The sequence below is a fragment of the Eleutherodactylus coqui genome, chromosome 8 (genome assembly GCF_035609145.1).
Source record: "Eleutherodactylus coqui strain aEleCoq1 chromosome 8, aEleCoq1.hap1, whole genome shotgun sequence".
NCBI lineage: Eukaryota > Metazoa > Chordata > Amphibia > Anura > Eleutherodactylidae > Eleutherodactylus > Eleutherodactylus coqui.
In genome coordinates this window covers 186,128,609-186,144,921 of record NC_089844.1, presented here as the reverse complement: position 1 = coordinate 186,144,921, position 16,313 = coordinate 186,128,609, and the positions used below count along the sequence as shown (strand labels likewise).

Sequence of the window (16,313 nt, the reverse complement as noted above, 5' to 3'; positions counted from 1 at the left end):
AAAATACAACTTGTTCTCCACAAAAACCTAAAAAATCTTTTAAATGACAGATTAAAAAAAAAAACATGACAGAATTGCAGATTGTTCATGCATTTTTCCAGGCAGCGAACACTGCGATACATCTTAGCTGAAGTGAAAGCCGTTGCTCCAATCCCTCTGTAGTGGCCGGCGCTTGTAATTGCAGGCTGTGATCCCATTGATTTCAATGAGAGCTGCGCCTGCATTTACGGTATATCCCGGCACTGACAGCAGGCGCTACCAAGAAAATCCCTTTAATCTTGCTTCTAGAAAAAGTGGAATAAAAAGTGATTAAAATGTTATAGTGCATGTTCCCAAAAGTGGGATGAATGAAGAATAGAACTCAACCTGGAAAAAACAAGCCCCCATAAATCTCCATTGATAGAAAAATAAGAATTAACGCTGTTGGAATGCAGCGACACAAGAGCGAATCTTAAACAAATATATATATATTTTTAGTGTACAAAAATAGCAAAACCTAGAACTGTATAAATTTGGTGTTGTTGAAGTCGTGCTGAGCCAGAGAATAACAGTGTGACATTCTGTATTCTGCGCGCTGAACACCAAAGAGATGGAATTCAAAATACAATGGTAGAATTGTCTTTTTTTCCCCCAAAAAGTAAATAATTAGAGTTATACAACACATTACATGGACTCAAAAGGATACCATTAAAAAAATACAACATTAAAAACAAGCCCTGAGGGCTGACATGTATGTCTGCTAGAGATGAGCGAACGTACTCGTCCGAGCTTGATACTCGTTCGAGTATTAGCGTGTTCGAGATGCTCGTTACTAGAGGCGAGCACCACGTGATGTTCGAGTTACTTTCACTTTAATCTCTGAGACGTTAGCGCGCTTTTCTGGCCAATAGAAAGACAGGGAAGGCATTACAACTTCCCCCTGCGACGTTCAAGCCCTATACCACCCCCCTGCAGTGAGTGGCTGGCGGTATCAGGTGTCACCCGAATATATAAATCGGCCCCTCCCGCGGCTCGCCACAGATGCATTCTGACATAGCTCAGGGAAAGTGCTGCTGATGGTGGAGCTGCTATAGGGAGAGCGTTAGGAGGGATTTTTGGTTTCAAGAACCCCAACGGTCTTTCTTAGGGCCACATCTGACCATGTGCAGTACTGTTGAGGCTGCTTTTTGCAGTGTTGCACTTTTTTTTTTTTTTTGTATATCGGCTGTGCAGAGCATTGCGTCCTCAGTCTGCAGTAATTTTACATAGTCCAGGGCCAGTAGTGGTGAGGCAGGGACAGTGAAAGAGATATACTGTGTATATAGGCAGTGGGCTTTTCCAAAAAAATGTGTGAAAAAACATTCTATTTGGGCTGCCTGTGACCGTCCTGAGTGTACTGCGTCTCTGCTGGGGGTAGTAGTCCTAATAATTACGCAGCCAGCTAAGCGTTACAGCAGGCTTGCGCAAAATTCTTTCCTGGCTCTGCTGTGCGTTACACATCACCGCTGTCATCCTGTCCAGAGGGAAACAGTCTGCAGTAATTTTACATAGTCCAGGGCCAGTAGTGGTGAGCCAGGGACAGTGAAAGAGATATACTGTGTATATAGGCAGTGGGCTTTTCCAAAAAAATTTGTGAAAAAACATTCTATTTGGGCTGCCTGTGACCGTCCTGAGTGTACTGCGTCTCTGCTGGGGGTAGTAGTTCTAATTAATACGCAGCCAGCTAAGTGTTACAGCAGGCTTGCACAAAATTCTTTCCTGGCTCTGCTGTGCGCTCCGTAAGCGAAGTCAGCCTCCAACCACAGGCCAATAAGCGGCACATTTAATTACAGCGTTTTGTTTCTGCACTACTGGTAATACACCATGCTGAGGGGTAGGGGTAGGCCTAGAGGACATGGACGCGGGCTAGGACACGGAGGCCCAAGTCAGGGTGTGGGCACAGGCCGAGTTCCTGATCCAGGTGTATCGCAGCCGACTGCTGCGGGATTAGGAGAGAGGCACGTTTCTGGCGTCCCCACATTCATCTCACAATTAATGGGTCCATGCGATAGACCTTTATTAGAAAATGAGCAGTGTGAGCAGGTCCTGTCGTGGATGGCAGAAAGTGCATCCAACAATCTATCGACCACCCAGAATTCTGCGCCGTCCACTGCTGCAACTCTGAATCCTCTGGCTGCTGCTCCTCCTTCCTCCCAGCCTCCTCACTCCATTACAATGACACATTCTGAGGAGCAGGCAGACTCCCAGGAACTGTTCTCGGGCCCCTGCCCAGAATGGGCAGCAATGGTTCCGAATCCTCTCCCACCGGAGGAGTTTGTCGTGACCGATGCCCAACCTTTGGAAAGTTCCCGGGGTCCGGGGGATGAGGCTGGGGACTTCCGGCAACTGTCTCAAGAGCTTTCAGTGGGTGAGGAGGACGATGACGATGAGACACAGTTGTCTATCACTCAGGTAGTAGTAATTGGAGTAAGTCCGAAGGAGGAGCGCACAGAGGATTCGGAGGAAGAGCAGCAGGACGATGAGGTGACTGACCCCACCTGGTTTGCTACGCCTACTGAGGACAGGTCTTCAGAGGGGGAGGCAAGTGCAGCAGCAGGGCAGGTTGGAAGAGGCAGTGCGGTAGCCAGGGGTAGAGGCAGGGCCAGACCGAATAATCCACCAACTGTTTCCCAAAGCGCCCCCTCACGCCATGCCACCCTGCAGAGGCCGAGGTGCTCAAAGGTCTGGCAGTTTTTCACTGAGAGTGCAGACGACCGACGAACAGTGGTGTGCAACCTTTGTCGCGCCAAGATCAGCCGGGGAGCCACCACCACCAGCCTCACCACCACCAGCATGCGCAGACATATGATGGCCAAGCACCCCACAAGGTGGGATTAGGGCCGTTCACCGCCTCCGGTTTGCACCGCTGCCTCTCCCCCTGTGCCCCAACCTGCCACTGAGATCCAACCCCCCTCTCAGGACACAGGCACTACAGTTTCCTGGCCTGCACCCACACCCTCACCTCCGCTGTCCTCGGCCCCATCCACCAATGTCTCTCAGCGCACCGTCCAGCCGTCGCTAGCGCAAGTGTTGGAGCACAAGCGCAAGTACGCCGCCACGCACCCGCACGCTCAAGCGTTAAACGTGCACATAGCCAAATTGATCAGCCTGGAGATGCTGCCGTATAGGGTTGTGGAAACGGAGGCTTTCAAAGGTATGATGGCGGCTGCGGGCCCGCACTACTCAGTTCCCAGTCGCCACTACTTTTCCCGATGTGCCGTCCCAGCCCTGCACGACCACGTCTCCCGCAACATTGTACGCGCCCTCACCAACGCGGTTACTGCCAAGGTCCACTTAACAATGGACACGTGGACAAGCACAGGCGGGCAGGGCCACTATATCTCCCTGACGGCACATTGGGTGAATTTAGTGGAGGCTGGGACAGAGTCAGAGCCTGGGACCGCTCACGTCCTACCCACCCCCAGAATTGCGGGCCCCAGCTCGGTGGTGGTATCTGCGGCGGTGTATGCTTCCTCCACTAAACCACCCTCCTCCTCCTACGCAACCTCTGTCTCGCAATCAAGATGTGTCAGCAGCAGCACGTTGCCAGCAGTCGGTGTCGCGCGGCGTGGCAGCACAGCGGTGGGCAAGCGTCAGCAGGCCGTGCTGAAACTACTCAGCTTAGGAGAGAAGAGGCACACGGCCCACGAACTGCTGCAGGGTCTGACAGAGCAGACCGACCGCTGGCTTGCGCCGCTGAGCCTCCAACCGGGCATGGTCGTGTGTGACAACGGCCGTAACCTGGTGGCCGCTCTGCAGCTCGGCAGCCTCACGCACGTGCCTGGCCCACGTCTTTAATTTGGTGGTTCAGCGCTTTTTGAAAAGCTACCCACGCTTGTCAGACCTGCTCGGAAAGGTGCGCCGGCTCTGCGCACATTTCCACAAGTCCCACACGGACGCTGCCACCCTGCGCACCCTGCAACATCGGTTTAATCTGCCAGTGCACCGACTGCTGTGCGACGTGCCCACACGGTGGAACTCTATGCTCCACATGTTGGCCAGGCTCTATGAGCAGCGTAGAGCTATAGTGGAATACCAACTCCAACATGGGCGGCGCAGTGGGAGTCAGCCTCCTCAATTCTTTACAGAAGAGTGGGCCTGGTTGGCAGACATCTGCCAGGTCCTTGGAAACTTTGAGGAGTCTACCCAGATGGTGAGCGGGGATGCTGCAATCATTAGCGTCACCATTCCTCTGCTATGCCTCTTGAGAAGTTCCCTGCAAAGCATAAAGGCAGACGCTTTGCGCTCGGAAACGGAGGCGGGGGAAGACAGTATGTCGCTGGATAGTCAGAGCACCCTCCTGTCTATATCTCAGCGCGTTGAGGAGGAGGAGGTGGAGGAGCATGAGGAGGAGGGGTAAGAGACAGCTTGGCCCACTGCTGAGGGTACCCATGCTGCTTGCCTGTCATCCTTTCAGCGTGTATGGCCTGAGGAGGAGGAGGATCCTGAAAGTGATCTTCCTAGTGAGGACAGCCATGTGTTGCGTACAGGTACCCTGGCACACATGGCTGACTACATGTTAGGATGCCTTTCTCGTGACCCTCGCGTTACACGCATTCTGGCCACTACGGACTACTGGGTGTACACACTGCTTGACCCACGGTATAAGGAGAACCTTTGCACTCTCATACCCGAAAAGGAAAGGGGTTCGAGAGTGATGCTATACCACAGGACCCTGGCGGACAACCTGATGGTAAACTTCCCATCCGACAGCGCTAGTGGCAGAAGGCGCAGTTCCGAGGGCCAGGTAGCAGGGGAGGCGCAGAGATCAGGCAGAATGTACAGCACAGGCAGGGGAACACTCTCTAAGGCCTTTGACAGCTTTCTGGCTCCCCAGCAAGACTGTGTCACCGCTCCCCAGTCAAGGCTGAGTCGGCGGGAGCACTGTAAAAGGATGGTGAGGGAGTACGTAGCCGATCGCACGACCGTCCTCCGTGACGCCTCTGCCCCCTACAACTACTGGGTGTCGAAGCTGGACACGTGGCCTGAACTCGCGCTGTATGCCCTGGAGGTGCTTGCTTGTCCTGCGGCTAGCGTCTTGTCAGAGAGGGTGTTTAGTGCGGCTGGGGAAATCATCACGGATAAGCATAGCCGCCTGTCAACCGACAGTGCCGACAGGCTTACACTCATCAAGATGAACAAAGCCTGGATTTCCCCAGACTTCTCTTCTCCACCAGCGGACAGCAGCGATACCTAAGCAATACGTAGGCTGCACCTGCGGATGGAAGCATTGTTCTCTATCACCATCAAAAACGGGGACCTTTTAGCTTCATCAATCTGTGTATTCTATTCATCCTCCTCCTCCTGCTTCTCCTCCTGAAACCTGACGTAATCACGCCGAACGGGCAATTTTTCTTAGGCCCACAAGGCTCAGTCATATAATTTTTGTAAACAATTTTTATACGTTTCAATGCTCATTAAAGCGTTGAAACTTGCACCTGAACCAATTTTTATTTTAACTGGGCTGCCTCCAGGCCTAGTTACAAATTAAGCCACATTAACCAAAGTGATTGATGGGTTTCACCTGCCCTCTTGGTTGGGCATGGGCAATTTTTCTGAGGTACATTAGTACTGTTGGTACACCAATTTTTTTGGGCCCTCGCCTACAGTGTAATCCAATTAATTTTTTGCCCACCTGCATTAAAGCTGACGTTACATCCAATTTTTATTTTAACTGGGCTGCCTCCAGGCCTAGTTACAAATTAAGCCACATTAACCAAAGCGATTGATGGGTTTCACCTGCCCACCTGCATTAAAGCTGACGTTACATCAGCTGTGCTGGGCACTGCAATGGGATATATTTATGTACCGCCAGTGGGTTCCAGGGAGCCACCCATGCTGTGGGTCCACACGGAGTTGTAACTGCATGTGTCCACTTCTAAAGAACCCCAGTCTGACTGGGGCATGCAGTGTGGGCCGAAGCCCACCTGCATTAAACATGACATTACCTCAGCTGTGATGGGCAATGCAATGGGATATATTTATGTACCGCCGGTGGGTTCCAGGGAGCCACCCATGCTGTTCGTCCACATGGACTTCACAATAGGGAGTTGTACCTGCCTGTGTCTACTTATAAAAAACCCCAGTCTGACTGGGGCATGCAGTGTGGGCCGAAGCCCACCTGCATTTAATCTGACGTTAGCTCTGCTGTCCAGGGCACTGCAATGGGATACATTTATGTACAGCCGGTGGGTTCCAGGGAGCCACCCATGCTGTGGGTGCACACGGAATTCCCATTGCGGAGTTGTACCTGCCTGTGACTATTTATAAAAAACCCCGGTCTGACTGGGGCATGCAGACACCTTGACAGAATGAATAGTGTGTGGCACATAGGTTCCCCATTGCTATGCCCACGTGTGCAGCTCCTGATGGCGGTGGCACAGGATTATATTTCTCATTGCTTCTGTACAGCCTTGTGGGCTATCGTCCTGCCCCTTTTAAAGAGGGTCGCTGCCTAGCCGTGCCAACCCTCTGCAGTGTGTGCCTGCGGTTCCTCCTCATGGCAGACGCACTTATAAATAGACATGAGGGTGGCGTGGCATGAGGGCAGCTGAAGGCTGCGCAGGGACACTTTGGTGTGTGCCGTGGACACTGGGTCGTGCGGGGGGGGGGGGGGGGGTTGGGCAGCATGTAACCCAGGAGAAGTGGCAGCGGAGTGTCATGCAGGAAGTGATTGTGCTTTGTTGGAGGTAGTGTGGTGCTTAGCTAAGGTATGCATTGCTAATGAGGGCTTTTCAGAAGTAAAAATTGTTGGGAGGGGGGGCACTCTTGCCGCTATTGTGGCTTAATAGTGGGACCTGGGAACTTGAGATGCAGCCCAACATGTAGCCTGCCCTATCTGTTGCTGTGTCGTTCCCATCACTTTCTTGAATTGCCCAGATTTTCACAAATGGAAATCTTAGCGAGCATCGGCGATATACAAAAATGCTCGGGTCGCCCATTGACTTCAATGGGATTTGTTATTCGAAACGAACCCTCGAGCATCGCAAAATTTTCGTCCCGAGTAACGAGCACCCGAGCATTTTGGTGCTCGCTCATCTTTAATGTCTGCCTATTAAGATGTACCTGTGGCCTGGCTTAATAGAATACTTGCAGAAGTACAATATAGAAGTACTGAAGTTCCCTTGTATTAAAGTTAAAGTCTCCTTAGGGGACTAAAAAAAAAAGTGAAATAAGTTTTTTTAATTATTGCAAAAATAATAAATATTAAAAGTTTAAAAACCCTTTCCCCATGTTTATTATAAAAAAATTGTAACAAACAAACCCGTCTGCTATCGCTGTGTCGGTAACAGTTCAATCTAATAAAATAAGACATTATTCATACTACATGGTGAATGCCGTTATAGATAAAAATAGACAATGCCACAAGTGCACTTTCTTTGTTGCCCCGCCTCCAAGAAGAAATGTAATAAAAATGTGTTTAAGAGAAGTTGGACCTCAAAATGGTACCAATAGAACCAGAAGAAACAAGCCGTCACACAGCTGCACGGATGGGAAATTGAAATGAGGGCGGTCAGAAGATAATCCTTATTACTGGCTGTGGCAGAGTAAGCAGGTACTCCATCCTGATTTATTTCTTAGTCCTAATTAGTTTTTCTGTCCTCTGCTTTTAGATTGCTTGGTGGTCCAGAGTGTTTCACAGCTCTACTAAGTATGCAACAGGATAGTCCAAGACCCAATGGACAGATTTACTTCTCAGATGCCAAACTCACATATAATGGATTTCAGATAAAAATGATACCAGGTATGTTGTATCTGCTGTCTCCACCCTGGGACCGTAACCATTAACATGGTCATCAGTGTTAGCTGGCCAACACGGTCTGTAAACCTATAGCATACATCGCAGCTCACCGTATGGCTCCTCTCACCTTCCATGTTGATGTCACTTCTGAACTTTTAATAGTCAAGAATTACTGTAATCATATCCAACCTATAAGATTTTAGTAGGAGTAAAGTTTTGGGTGCCTTTAGTCACGCTGTCGTCAATTGCCCTCCAAGCAGCTAGACTCGGCCAAACTTAGCGATCCTCCCGCTCACAGCGACTCTTCACCGTCTCCAGAATGCACTGGAAATATGCAATCCCTGGTCTACATAAGTAATGCAGTGTACTATCCTAGCGATCGCATCTTGAAGTCCCCTTCAGGGAGTAAAAAGTGTAAAAATAAAGTCCAACAAAGTTTTATTGAAAGGAAAAAAATTTCCGATTAAAAACACAATTTTTCCTCCAAAAAATGACCCAATTGATGGAAAGATGAAAAGTAGTTGTGGCAGTCAAACGATGACGGCGGAAAATAGTTTTTAAAGATATTTTATTTTAAACCTAGTGCAGCAAAAAAACTACATAAACTACAGAATAAAGTTATCATGTCATTTTAGCTGCAGTGTGTACGCCGTAAAAACAGGACCAACCCCCACCAAAAAATGAGAAATTGTGTTTTTGTTTCTTTTTCCATTGCACTCCACTTAGACATTCTGAAAAGCATTTCAGTACGATGTATGGTACATTAAATACTAGTACCCTCGAGAAATGCAACTCGGCCCTCAAAAAACAGGAACTCAGGATACGTCGATTGTAAATTAAGAGTTTCGATTTATTGAATTTACGGAGGTAGAAACCAAAGATAAAAAGAGATTGCCACGTCCTTAGAGGGTGGGGTGGGGGTTAATATTACAGGGAAAAAATTATATAGAAAGCCTTTTTCCCATGTTTAACATATAAATAGAAAAAAAAAAAGATTTTGTTTCGGTAAAAGTCTGATCTATTAAAATAATGCTTATTTATCCTACACAGTGATCATCCTGAATTTGGGGATTTTCTGTCCTGTGTCAGGTTGCATGGGGGCCATCTGTGGAAGCTATTTTTAGGTCTCTCCAGAGATGTTCCATTGGGTACAAGTCAGGGCCCTGGCTGGACCACTCAAGGACATTCCCAGAGTTGTCCCTAAGCCCCTCCTGTGTTGTCTTGGCTGGAGTCTTAGGGTCATTGTCTTGTTGGAAGGTGACCCTTCTGCCCAGTCTGAGGTCCCTTGTGCTCTGGATCAGGTTGTCAATCTCTCTGATGGTCCAGCGTATGGATGGTATTGGGCAGGTGATGAGCGGCGCCTGGTTTCCATCCACCCTGACCAGTCTCCCCTCCCCCAGCATGATGCTCCACCACCAGGCTTCACTGTAGGGATGGTATTGGGCAGGTGATGAGTGGCGCCAGGTTTCCATCCACCCTGACCAGTCTCCCCTCCGCCAGCATGATGCTCCACCACCAGACTTCACTGTAGGGATGTTATTGGGCAGGTGATAAGCGGCGCCTGGTTTCCTCTAGACAGAACACTTAGAACTAAGGTCACAAACTTCAAACTTGGTTTTATCAGAGTAGAGAATCTTGTTTCTTGTATTCTGAGAGTCCTTCAGATGTTTTTGGCAAAATCCAAGTGGGCTTTTATGTGTCTCTTACTAAGGAGGCTTCTTTCTGGCTGCTCCGCTATAAAGTCCAGATTGGTGGAGGCTGCAGTGATGGTTGACCTTCTGGAAGTTTATCCCATCTACACACAGGATCTTTGGAGTGACTGTTGGGTTCTTGGTCACCTCTCTTACTGAGACCCTTTGCCCTCAATGATTTAGTTTGGTGGGTCGGCGGCTCTAGGAAGAGTCCTGGTTGTTTTTCTTCCATGTAAGTATTACGGAGTCCGCTGGGCTCTTGGGAACTTTCAGGGCAGCAGAAATGTTTTTGTAGCTTCTCCAGATTTGCGCCTCCACATAATCCTGTCTCTGAGCTCTACAGGCAGCTCTGTCCTCCTCATGACTTGGTTAGGGGTCTGATATCCATTGTGAGCTGTGAGACCTTTATAGTCTGGAGGGTGTGTGTGTGGGGAGGGTTAAAATTCTGTCAAAACAGAATTTTCCACAGGTGACTCTATTTAAGGTGTAGAACCACCCCAGAGGTGATCAAGAGAAATGACAACAGAATGTTAGAAATCTAACATCAGTGCAAAATGTACAAAGATTTCTACCATTCTGTTGTCACTTTGTCATTATGGGGTATTGAGTGCAGAATGGTTGGGGAAAACTTGAATTTTTAACATTTTCACAAGTCCACACCATAACAAAATGTAAAAAGGTGAACGGGGCTGAAAACTTTCCAAATGCATTGTATGTACAGCACATCATGCTAGCATGCAGAGCATGTGACAGCTGAGGCTGGTTATTGATTGGATGGCAGTGGTCACATGCAGAAAAAAGCCCGTCAATACGGCAATGAAAAGTGATGAAAAAGGGACGTCTGTAGTTTCGGCAGGTCATGTGATAGGTGAGTAACTCGGCAGGTCATGTGATAGGTGAGTGACTCGGCAGGTCATGTGATAGGTGAGTGGCATCTGGTTGGTTATCTTAGAAGATTTCCTGCAGCAGCTATTGTTTCACAAAATCCTGGTTTTCGTAAGTCCTTTTAGTTTATGCTATTACACTTATTTCGGTACTCTACCCTCTATACTTTACTGGCACGTTTTACTCACTTAAAGGGGTTGTCCCGCGCCGAAACGGCTTTTTTTTTTTTTCAATAGGCCCCCCGTTCGGCGCGAGACAAACACAAGGGATGGGTTAAAAAAAAAAAAGTTTAGTACTTACCCGAATCCCCGCTCTGCGGCGACTTCTTACTTACCTTACCAAAATGGCCGCCGGGATCTTCACCCACGATGCACCGCGGGTCTTCTCCCATGGTGCACCGTGGGCTCTGTGCGGTCCATTGACGATTCCAGCCTCCTGATTGGCTGCAATCGGCACACGTGACGGGGCAGAGCTACGCGATGACGCGTAGAAGGGGGCGGAGCCAGAACGCCGCTCGTGCCGAGACCCAAGAGAAGGGAGAAGACCCTTCTGCGCAAGCGCGTCTAATCGGGAGATTAGACGCTGAAATTAGATGGCACCATGGAGACGGGGACGCCAGCAACAGAACAGGTAAGTGAATAACTTCTGTATGGCTCATATTTAATGCACGATGTATATTACAAAGTGCATTAATATGGCCATACAGAAGTGCTTACCCCCACTTACTTTCTCGGGACAACCCCTTTAATGTCCTATAGGAGGGGCTCCTCAAACCACATAAAGTAACGATTGCTCCTTATGTGCTTTTTTAGGCTTCTCAAAATTTGCTGACCATGTAGAGATTGACAGTTTAGCTACAAGTTTGCCCTTCTATGGAATATCTGATCTAAAGGAAGTTTTAGGTTCTGTGATGAAGGGAAAGTCCACCCTGTGTGAGTGTCGGCCTCTGAAGGTCCTCAATTATTTAGAGGTGAGTACATTTGGCAAGAAGTATTGGGATTAGTTATTATGGATGCACTGTATTAAAGCGCACCCCTAGAGGTGGTACCGGTGGACTCTATTTAGTTAGAAAAGTGTTGGAAATCTTTCATAAATGAGTTGCAGACGACGACTGATTTTGTTTCCCGCACTTTCACGATAATTGTAGAATTAATCTTTCTCACAAACCCCTGGATTTGCCCAGCCTTAGGTTAGATGGTGCTGCCCTGTGCGTAATGTATTTTGAATTCCCCCATCATAAGAAAAACAAACATATATGGTGATAGGCAATCTGTCTGTATTCTGCTTGTGTAGAAAGTGGCAAGCCAGAAGCATACCCACATCAGAGCATCTGGATTCATAAATGCAACGCCAAACATAAATACTGTACCAAAACCAAGCTCAGTACATAGATACAATACCGTAACCTACCACAGTACATAAATACAGCCCTAGAACCGAGCTCAGTACATAAATACAGCTCTAGAACCAAGCTCAGTACATAAATACAGCCCTAGTACCAAGCTCCATGTATAAATATAGCCCTAGTACCAAGCTCAGTACACAGATACAATGCAGTAACCTACCTCGGTACATAAATACAGCCCTAAAACCAAGCTCGGTGCATAAATACAGCCCCAGAACCAAGCTTAGTACATAAATACAACACTAGAACCAAGCTCAGTGCATAAATACAGCGCCAGAACCAAGCTCAGTACATAAGTACAACCCCAGAACCAACCTTGATACATAAATACAGCCCCAGAACCAAGCTCAGTACACATATACAGTAGTAGAACTAAGTGATTATGTTGCCGAGTGTCAATGAGCTGACAGCGGCACCCGAGGAAGATCAAAGGGAGGAGACATAGCCAGGGAAAGAGGTATTCTTTCAGCTCCACAAGATGCTACCGCATGGAGGGAGATGATCATCTGGCCAGGTGGAGCTAGGGAACGGGGCTATCAATCCCAGCCTACATGCTTTTGGTGCCTCCGCTACAAGCTGGTGGCTGGTGCCCTGTGTGACTGCAGTTAAGGCTGGCCCTACATATACAGAACAGCTATGTTATTGTTAGGGTATCAGCCACAGTTAGAGCAATCTTCTAAATGTCCCACAACAGACAGAACATTCATCCCATCAGACAGCGGCACTAGTTTTCTTACAGTAGGATGATGGAGAGATTTTTGACTTTACGAACCGGCAGATATAGACAATAAAGAACCTCTATGTTTCTGATAGCGTCTCGTTTTTTCCTTTTTAGGGGGAAGCAGTAAGATTGGCTCGACAACTGCCCTTAAACCTCTCCAAACGCGATGTCCTGGATACCATGCGTCGTATGGAAACGCAGCTCAGTGGGAACCAAAAAGAATGCATCCACGGTCGGCCATTTTTCCACCAACTCTCAGATATTACCGGTTCAGATGACTAACCGTTTATTTGACTTTATTTTCTGAATTCAGTCTTGAGAATACATTGGAGTAGCCAGGCCACGGATGCACGGCGCACTGTGGGAGAGCTTCAGTGTATGCCGTACAGAGATTCCGCACAGACCACTGGTGATACTGGAGTAGAATGACCATGCCAATACATCAGCATCTAACGGAAAGACAGAACGGAGCACATGGTTTGGTCTTCATTCTCACTTCTGACTTTCGGCTCAACTGTAGTAGACTTGTCGGGTGTTCTTCCCCTAACATTCCGTCTGGCTTGGGCCGGATTCACTATTGGATTCTACTATGTTGTAGACAGTAGTGATATTTTGCAGAAAGATCTATAATCAATCTATGACTACAGAGTAATTAGTGGAGGACCCATCAGCTATCTGTACCAGTATTTTTATGGGAAAACTCCGTAGAGTCCGCCAAACTGGAAGTTTTTCTAACTAGGACTTAAATTTTTTTTTTTTAAAGGAAGTCTGTCAGCTAACTTTTGCCTATTAAACTCAATTTACCGACCCATGAGCGACTGAATGATGGTTCAACCAGCACCATTACCTCTGTGCACTGTGGCTCCCATCTCTACATAGAGCCGCAGAAAGGCTTCCCGCGCCAAATGTTAATTAGCCTCGGACCGTCCAATGGGTGGTTCACATCTGCGCTCTCTCCCTCCTTCTGCTAAAAGCAATCCCTTCTAAGTGATAGGTCCTGTAACAGGTCACCCAAGTATACTTATTTTATAGTTTCACGGCATGGAAAACTTTTCTCCAAATGTATACAAAAAGGAAAATTGTTAGTTCAAGTCATGAATTTGAAGGGGTCTTCCATATTTGGCCTTTCATAGCAAAGATGGGAAACAGCTACTATATTTACCAGCCAATTGGCCAGTAGCTACAAAAACAGCCGAGCGCTTCAGATCAGCACTGCTTACTTCAATGGTCGCTGCACACGGTTACTGTAACTGTAACCCCCCTAAATAAGAGCTAAACACTGAAGCCCTTGGCTCTTTCCAACTGCTGGTCGGAAACAGAAGGTCGGGTTTTCCCATTTGGTCATAAACAGCTCAGAGGGTAACCCCCCTTTAGAGGATGCATTCACATTTCTTTGTCTTTGTTGCATTTGTACTCTTGCATATTGTAGCAATAAGCATTAATAAATTATATTTTTTCAATGGTCTAATTCAGCATTTACCAATTTTTTCGGCTTGCATCACACCTCATAAAAAGTTTTGATCTTGCGGCACCCTTGCAAGCAAAAAGCCTCCCCCGTCCCCAGTCTTTCTCTCTATCTTACTTCGTTGCTTCTCATCATGACGGACTGGTTGGGCGTTGGGGATCGCTGGTCTAATTTTTCTGTAGCGCCATTATTCACTGATACTCATGCCTTGCTGCATCGAGAACAGGATCTGTTTTCTTATCTCCCTTCTGCGTGTCTTTCATGTATGTCTTGGACTGGAGAACAATAAGGCTCTGCTCATATTATGTGTTGGCCCAATCTTGGGGGATACGTATTATATAGTAAGTATATGGTATTAGATGTCTCCGTACACACTCTACTATGAGAGCTGAATGAAAGTGCAGACATTTGGCTAAATTGATATTACTCCATACAGGGGCGCCGTTACCAGGAGGTAAATTAACTTTACATTTAACTTTAATCTATTATTTAATTTATCATTCAGATATCACTGGTAATCATACAAAATCTGACAGAACAAACCCCATATGGCTCTGTATAACATTGGAGGAATACAGTGGTGCTACAAGGACCCCATACATTCGTAGAGTCGCAATCAAAATACTTCAAGCCCCATTACAAATTAGTTTTATTTACCAAAATATGCAATCTTTCAGCAGTTTACAAAAATGAAAAATCAATGAAATAACAATTTAAATAACTCAACACAACAAGCTTTTTCTCCAAATTCACCACAAGCTATCACTTTTACCAACGGCTGCAGCCTCAGAATCCCCCCTTCATGAGAAGGGTCTGTAGTGCTCAGTGGAGCCCCTTTGGCTGTTCTGAGCAGCTGCAGATGTGATGTACAGACAGACAGCAGCTTCTGGCAGCGGTCCGAGGAGTCTTACCCCGCTCCTCATGGACAACGGCCTCCAGTCACTAATATCCTCTGGTCTGTCTGCTGCAGACGGGATGTACAGCCAGACAGCAGCTTCTGGAAGCGGTCCAAGGAGTCTTACCCCGCTCCTCATGGACAACAGCCTCCAGTCACTTATATCCTCTGGTCTGTCTGCTGCAGACATGATGTACAGACAGCAGCTTCTGGCAGCGGTCCGAGGAGTCTTACCCGCTCATCATGGACAACGGCCTCCAGTCACTAATATCCTCTGGTCTGTCTGCTGCAGACGGGATGTACAGACAGACAGCAGCTTCTGGCAGCGGTTCTGTGGAGTCTTACGCCGCTCCTCATGGACAACGGCCTCCAGTCACTAATAGTCTCTGGTCTGTCTGCTGCAGACGTGATGTACAGACAGACAGCAGCTTCTGGCAGCGGTCCTGGGGAGTCTTACCCCGCTCCTCATGGACAACGGCCTCCAGTCACTAATATCCTCTGGTCTGTCTGCTGCAGATGGGATGTACAGACAGACAGCAGCTTCTGGCAGCGGTCCGAGGAGTCTTACCCCGCTCCTCATGGACAACGGCCTCCAGTCACTGATATCCTCTGGTGTGTCTGCTGCAGACGGGATGTACAGACAGACAACAGCTTCTGACCGCGGTCCTGGGGAGTCTTACCCTGCTCTTCATAGACAACGGCCTCCAGTCACTAATATCCTCTGGTCTGTCTGCTGCAGACGGGATGTGCAGACAGACAGCAGCTTCTGGCAGCGGTCCTGGGGAGTCTTACCCCGCTCCTCATGGACAACGGCCTCCAGTCACTAATATCCTCTGGTCTGTCTGCTGCAGATGGGATATACAGACAGACAACAGCTTCTGGCAGCGGTCCGAGGAGTCTTACCCCGCTCCTCATGGACAACGGCCTCCAGTCACTAATATCCTCTGGTCTGTCTGCTGCAGATGTAATGTACAGACAGCAGCTTCTGGCAGCGGTCCGAGGAGTCTTACCCCGCACCTCATGGACAACGGCCTCCAGTCACTAATATCCTCAGGTCTGCCTGCTGCAGACGGGATGTACAGGCAGACAGCAGCTTCTGGCAGCTGTCCGTCAGTCTTACCCCGCTCCTCATGGACAACGGCCTACAGTCACTAATATCCTCTGGTCTGTCTGCTGTAGATGTGATGTACAGGCAGACAGCAGCTTCTGACAGCGGTCGGAGGAGTCTTACCCCGCTCCTCATGAACAACGGCCTGCAGTCACTAATATCCTCTGGTATGTCTGCTGCAGACGGGATGTACAGACAGACAGCAGCTTCTGGCAGCGGTCCTGGGGAATCTTACCCCGCTCCTCATGGACAACGGCCTCCAGTCACTAATAGTCTCTGGTCTGTCTGCTGCAGACGGGATGTACAGACAGACAGCAGCTTCTGGCAGCGGTCCGTCAGTCTTACCCCGCTTCTCATGGACAACGGCCTCCAGTCACTAATATT

At 48.2% G+C, this 16,313-nt stretch overlaps 1 protein-coding gene across 2 annotated transcripts in view; it reads left to right on the top strand.

Moving 5' to 3' along the window:
- The window catches only part of PMS1 (PMS1 homolog 1, mismatch repair system component), a 153,078-nt gene extending 139,153 nt beyond the window's left edge, over positions 1-13,925 (top strand). For both annotated transcript variants that reach the window (XM_066577098.1, XM_066577097.1), the window contains 3 exons: positions 7,632-7,762; positions 11,148-11,305; positions 12,576-13,925. In XM_066577098.1, the coding sequence (XP_066433195.1) occupies positions 7,632-7,762; positions 11,148-11,305; positions 12,576-12,743 (457 nt within the window). In that variant the 3' untranslated portion in view covers positions 12,744-13,925. The remainder of the gene's footprint in view (positions 1-7,631; positions 7,763-11,147; positions 11,306-12,575) is intronic.
- The last annotated feature ends 2,388 nt before the right edge of the window (positions 13,926-16,313 follow it).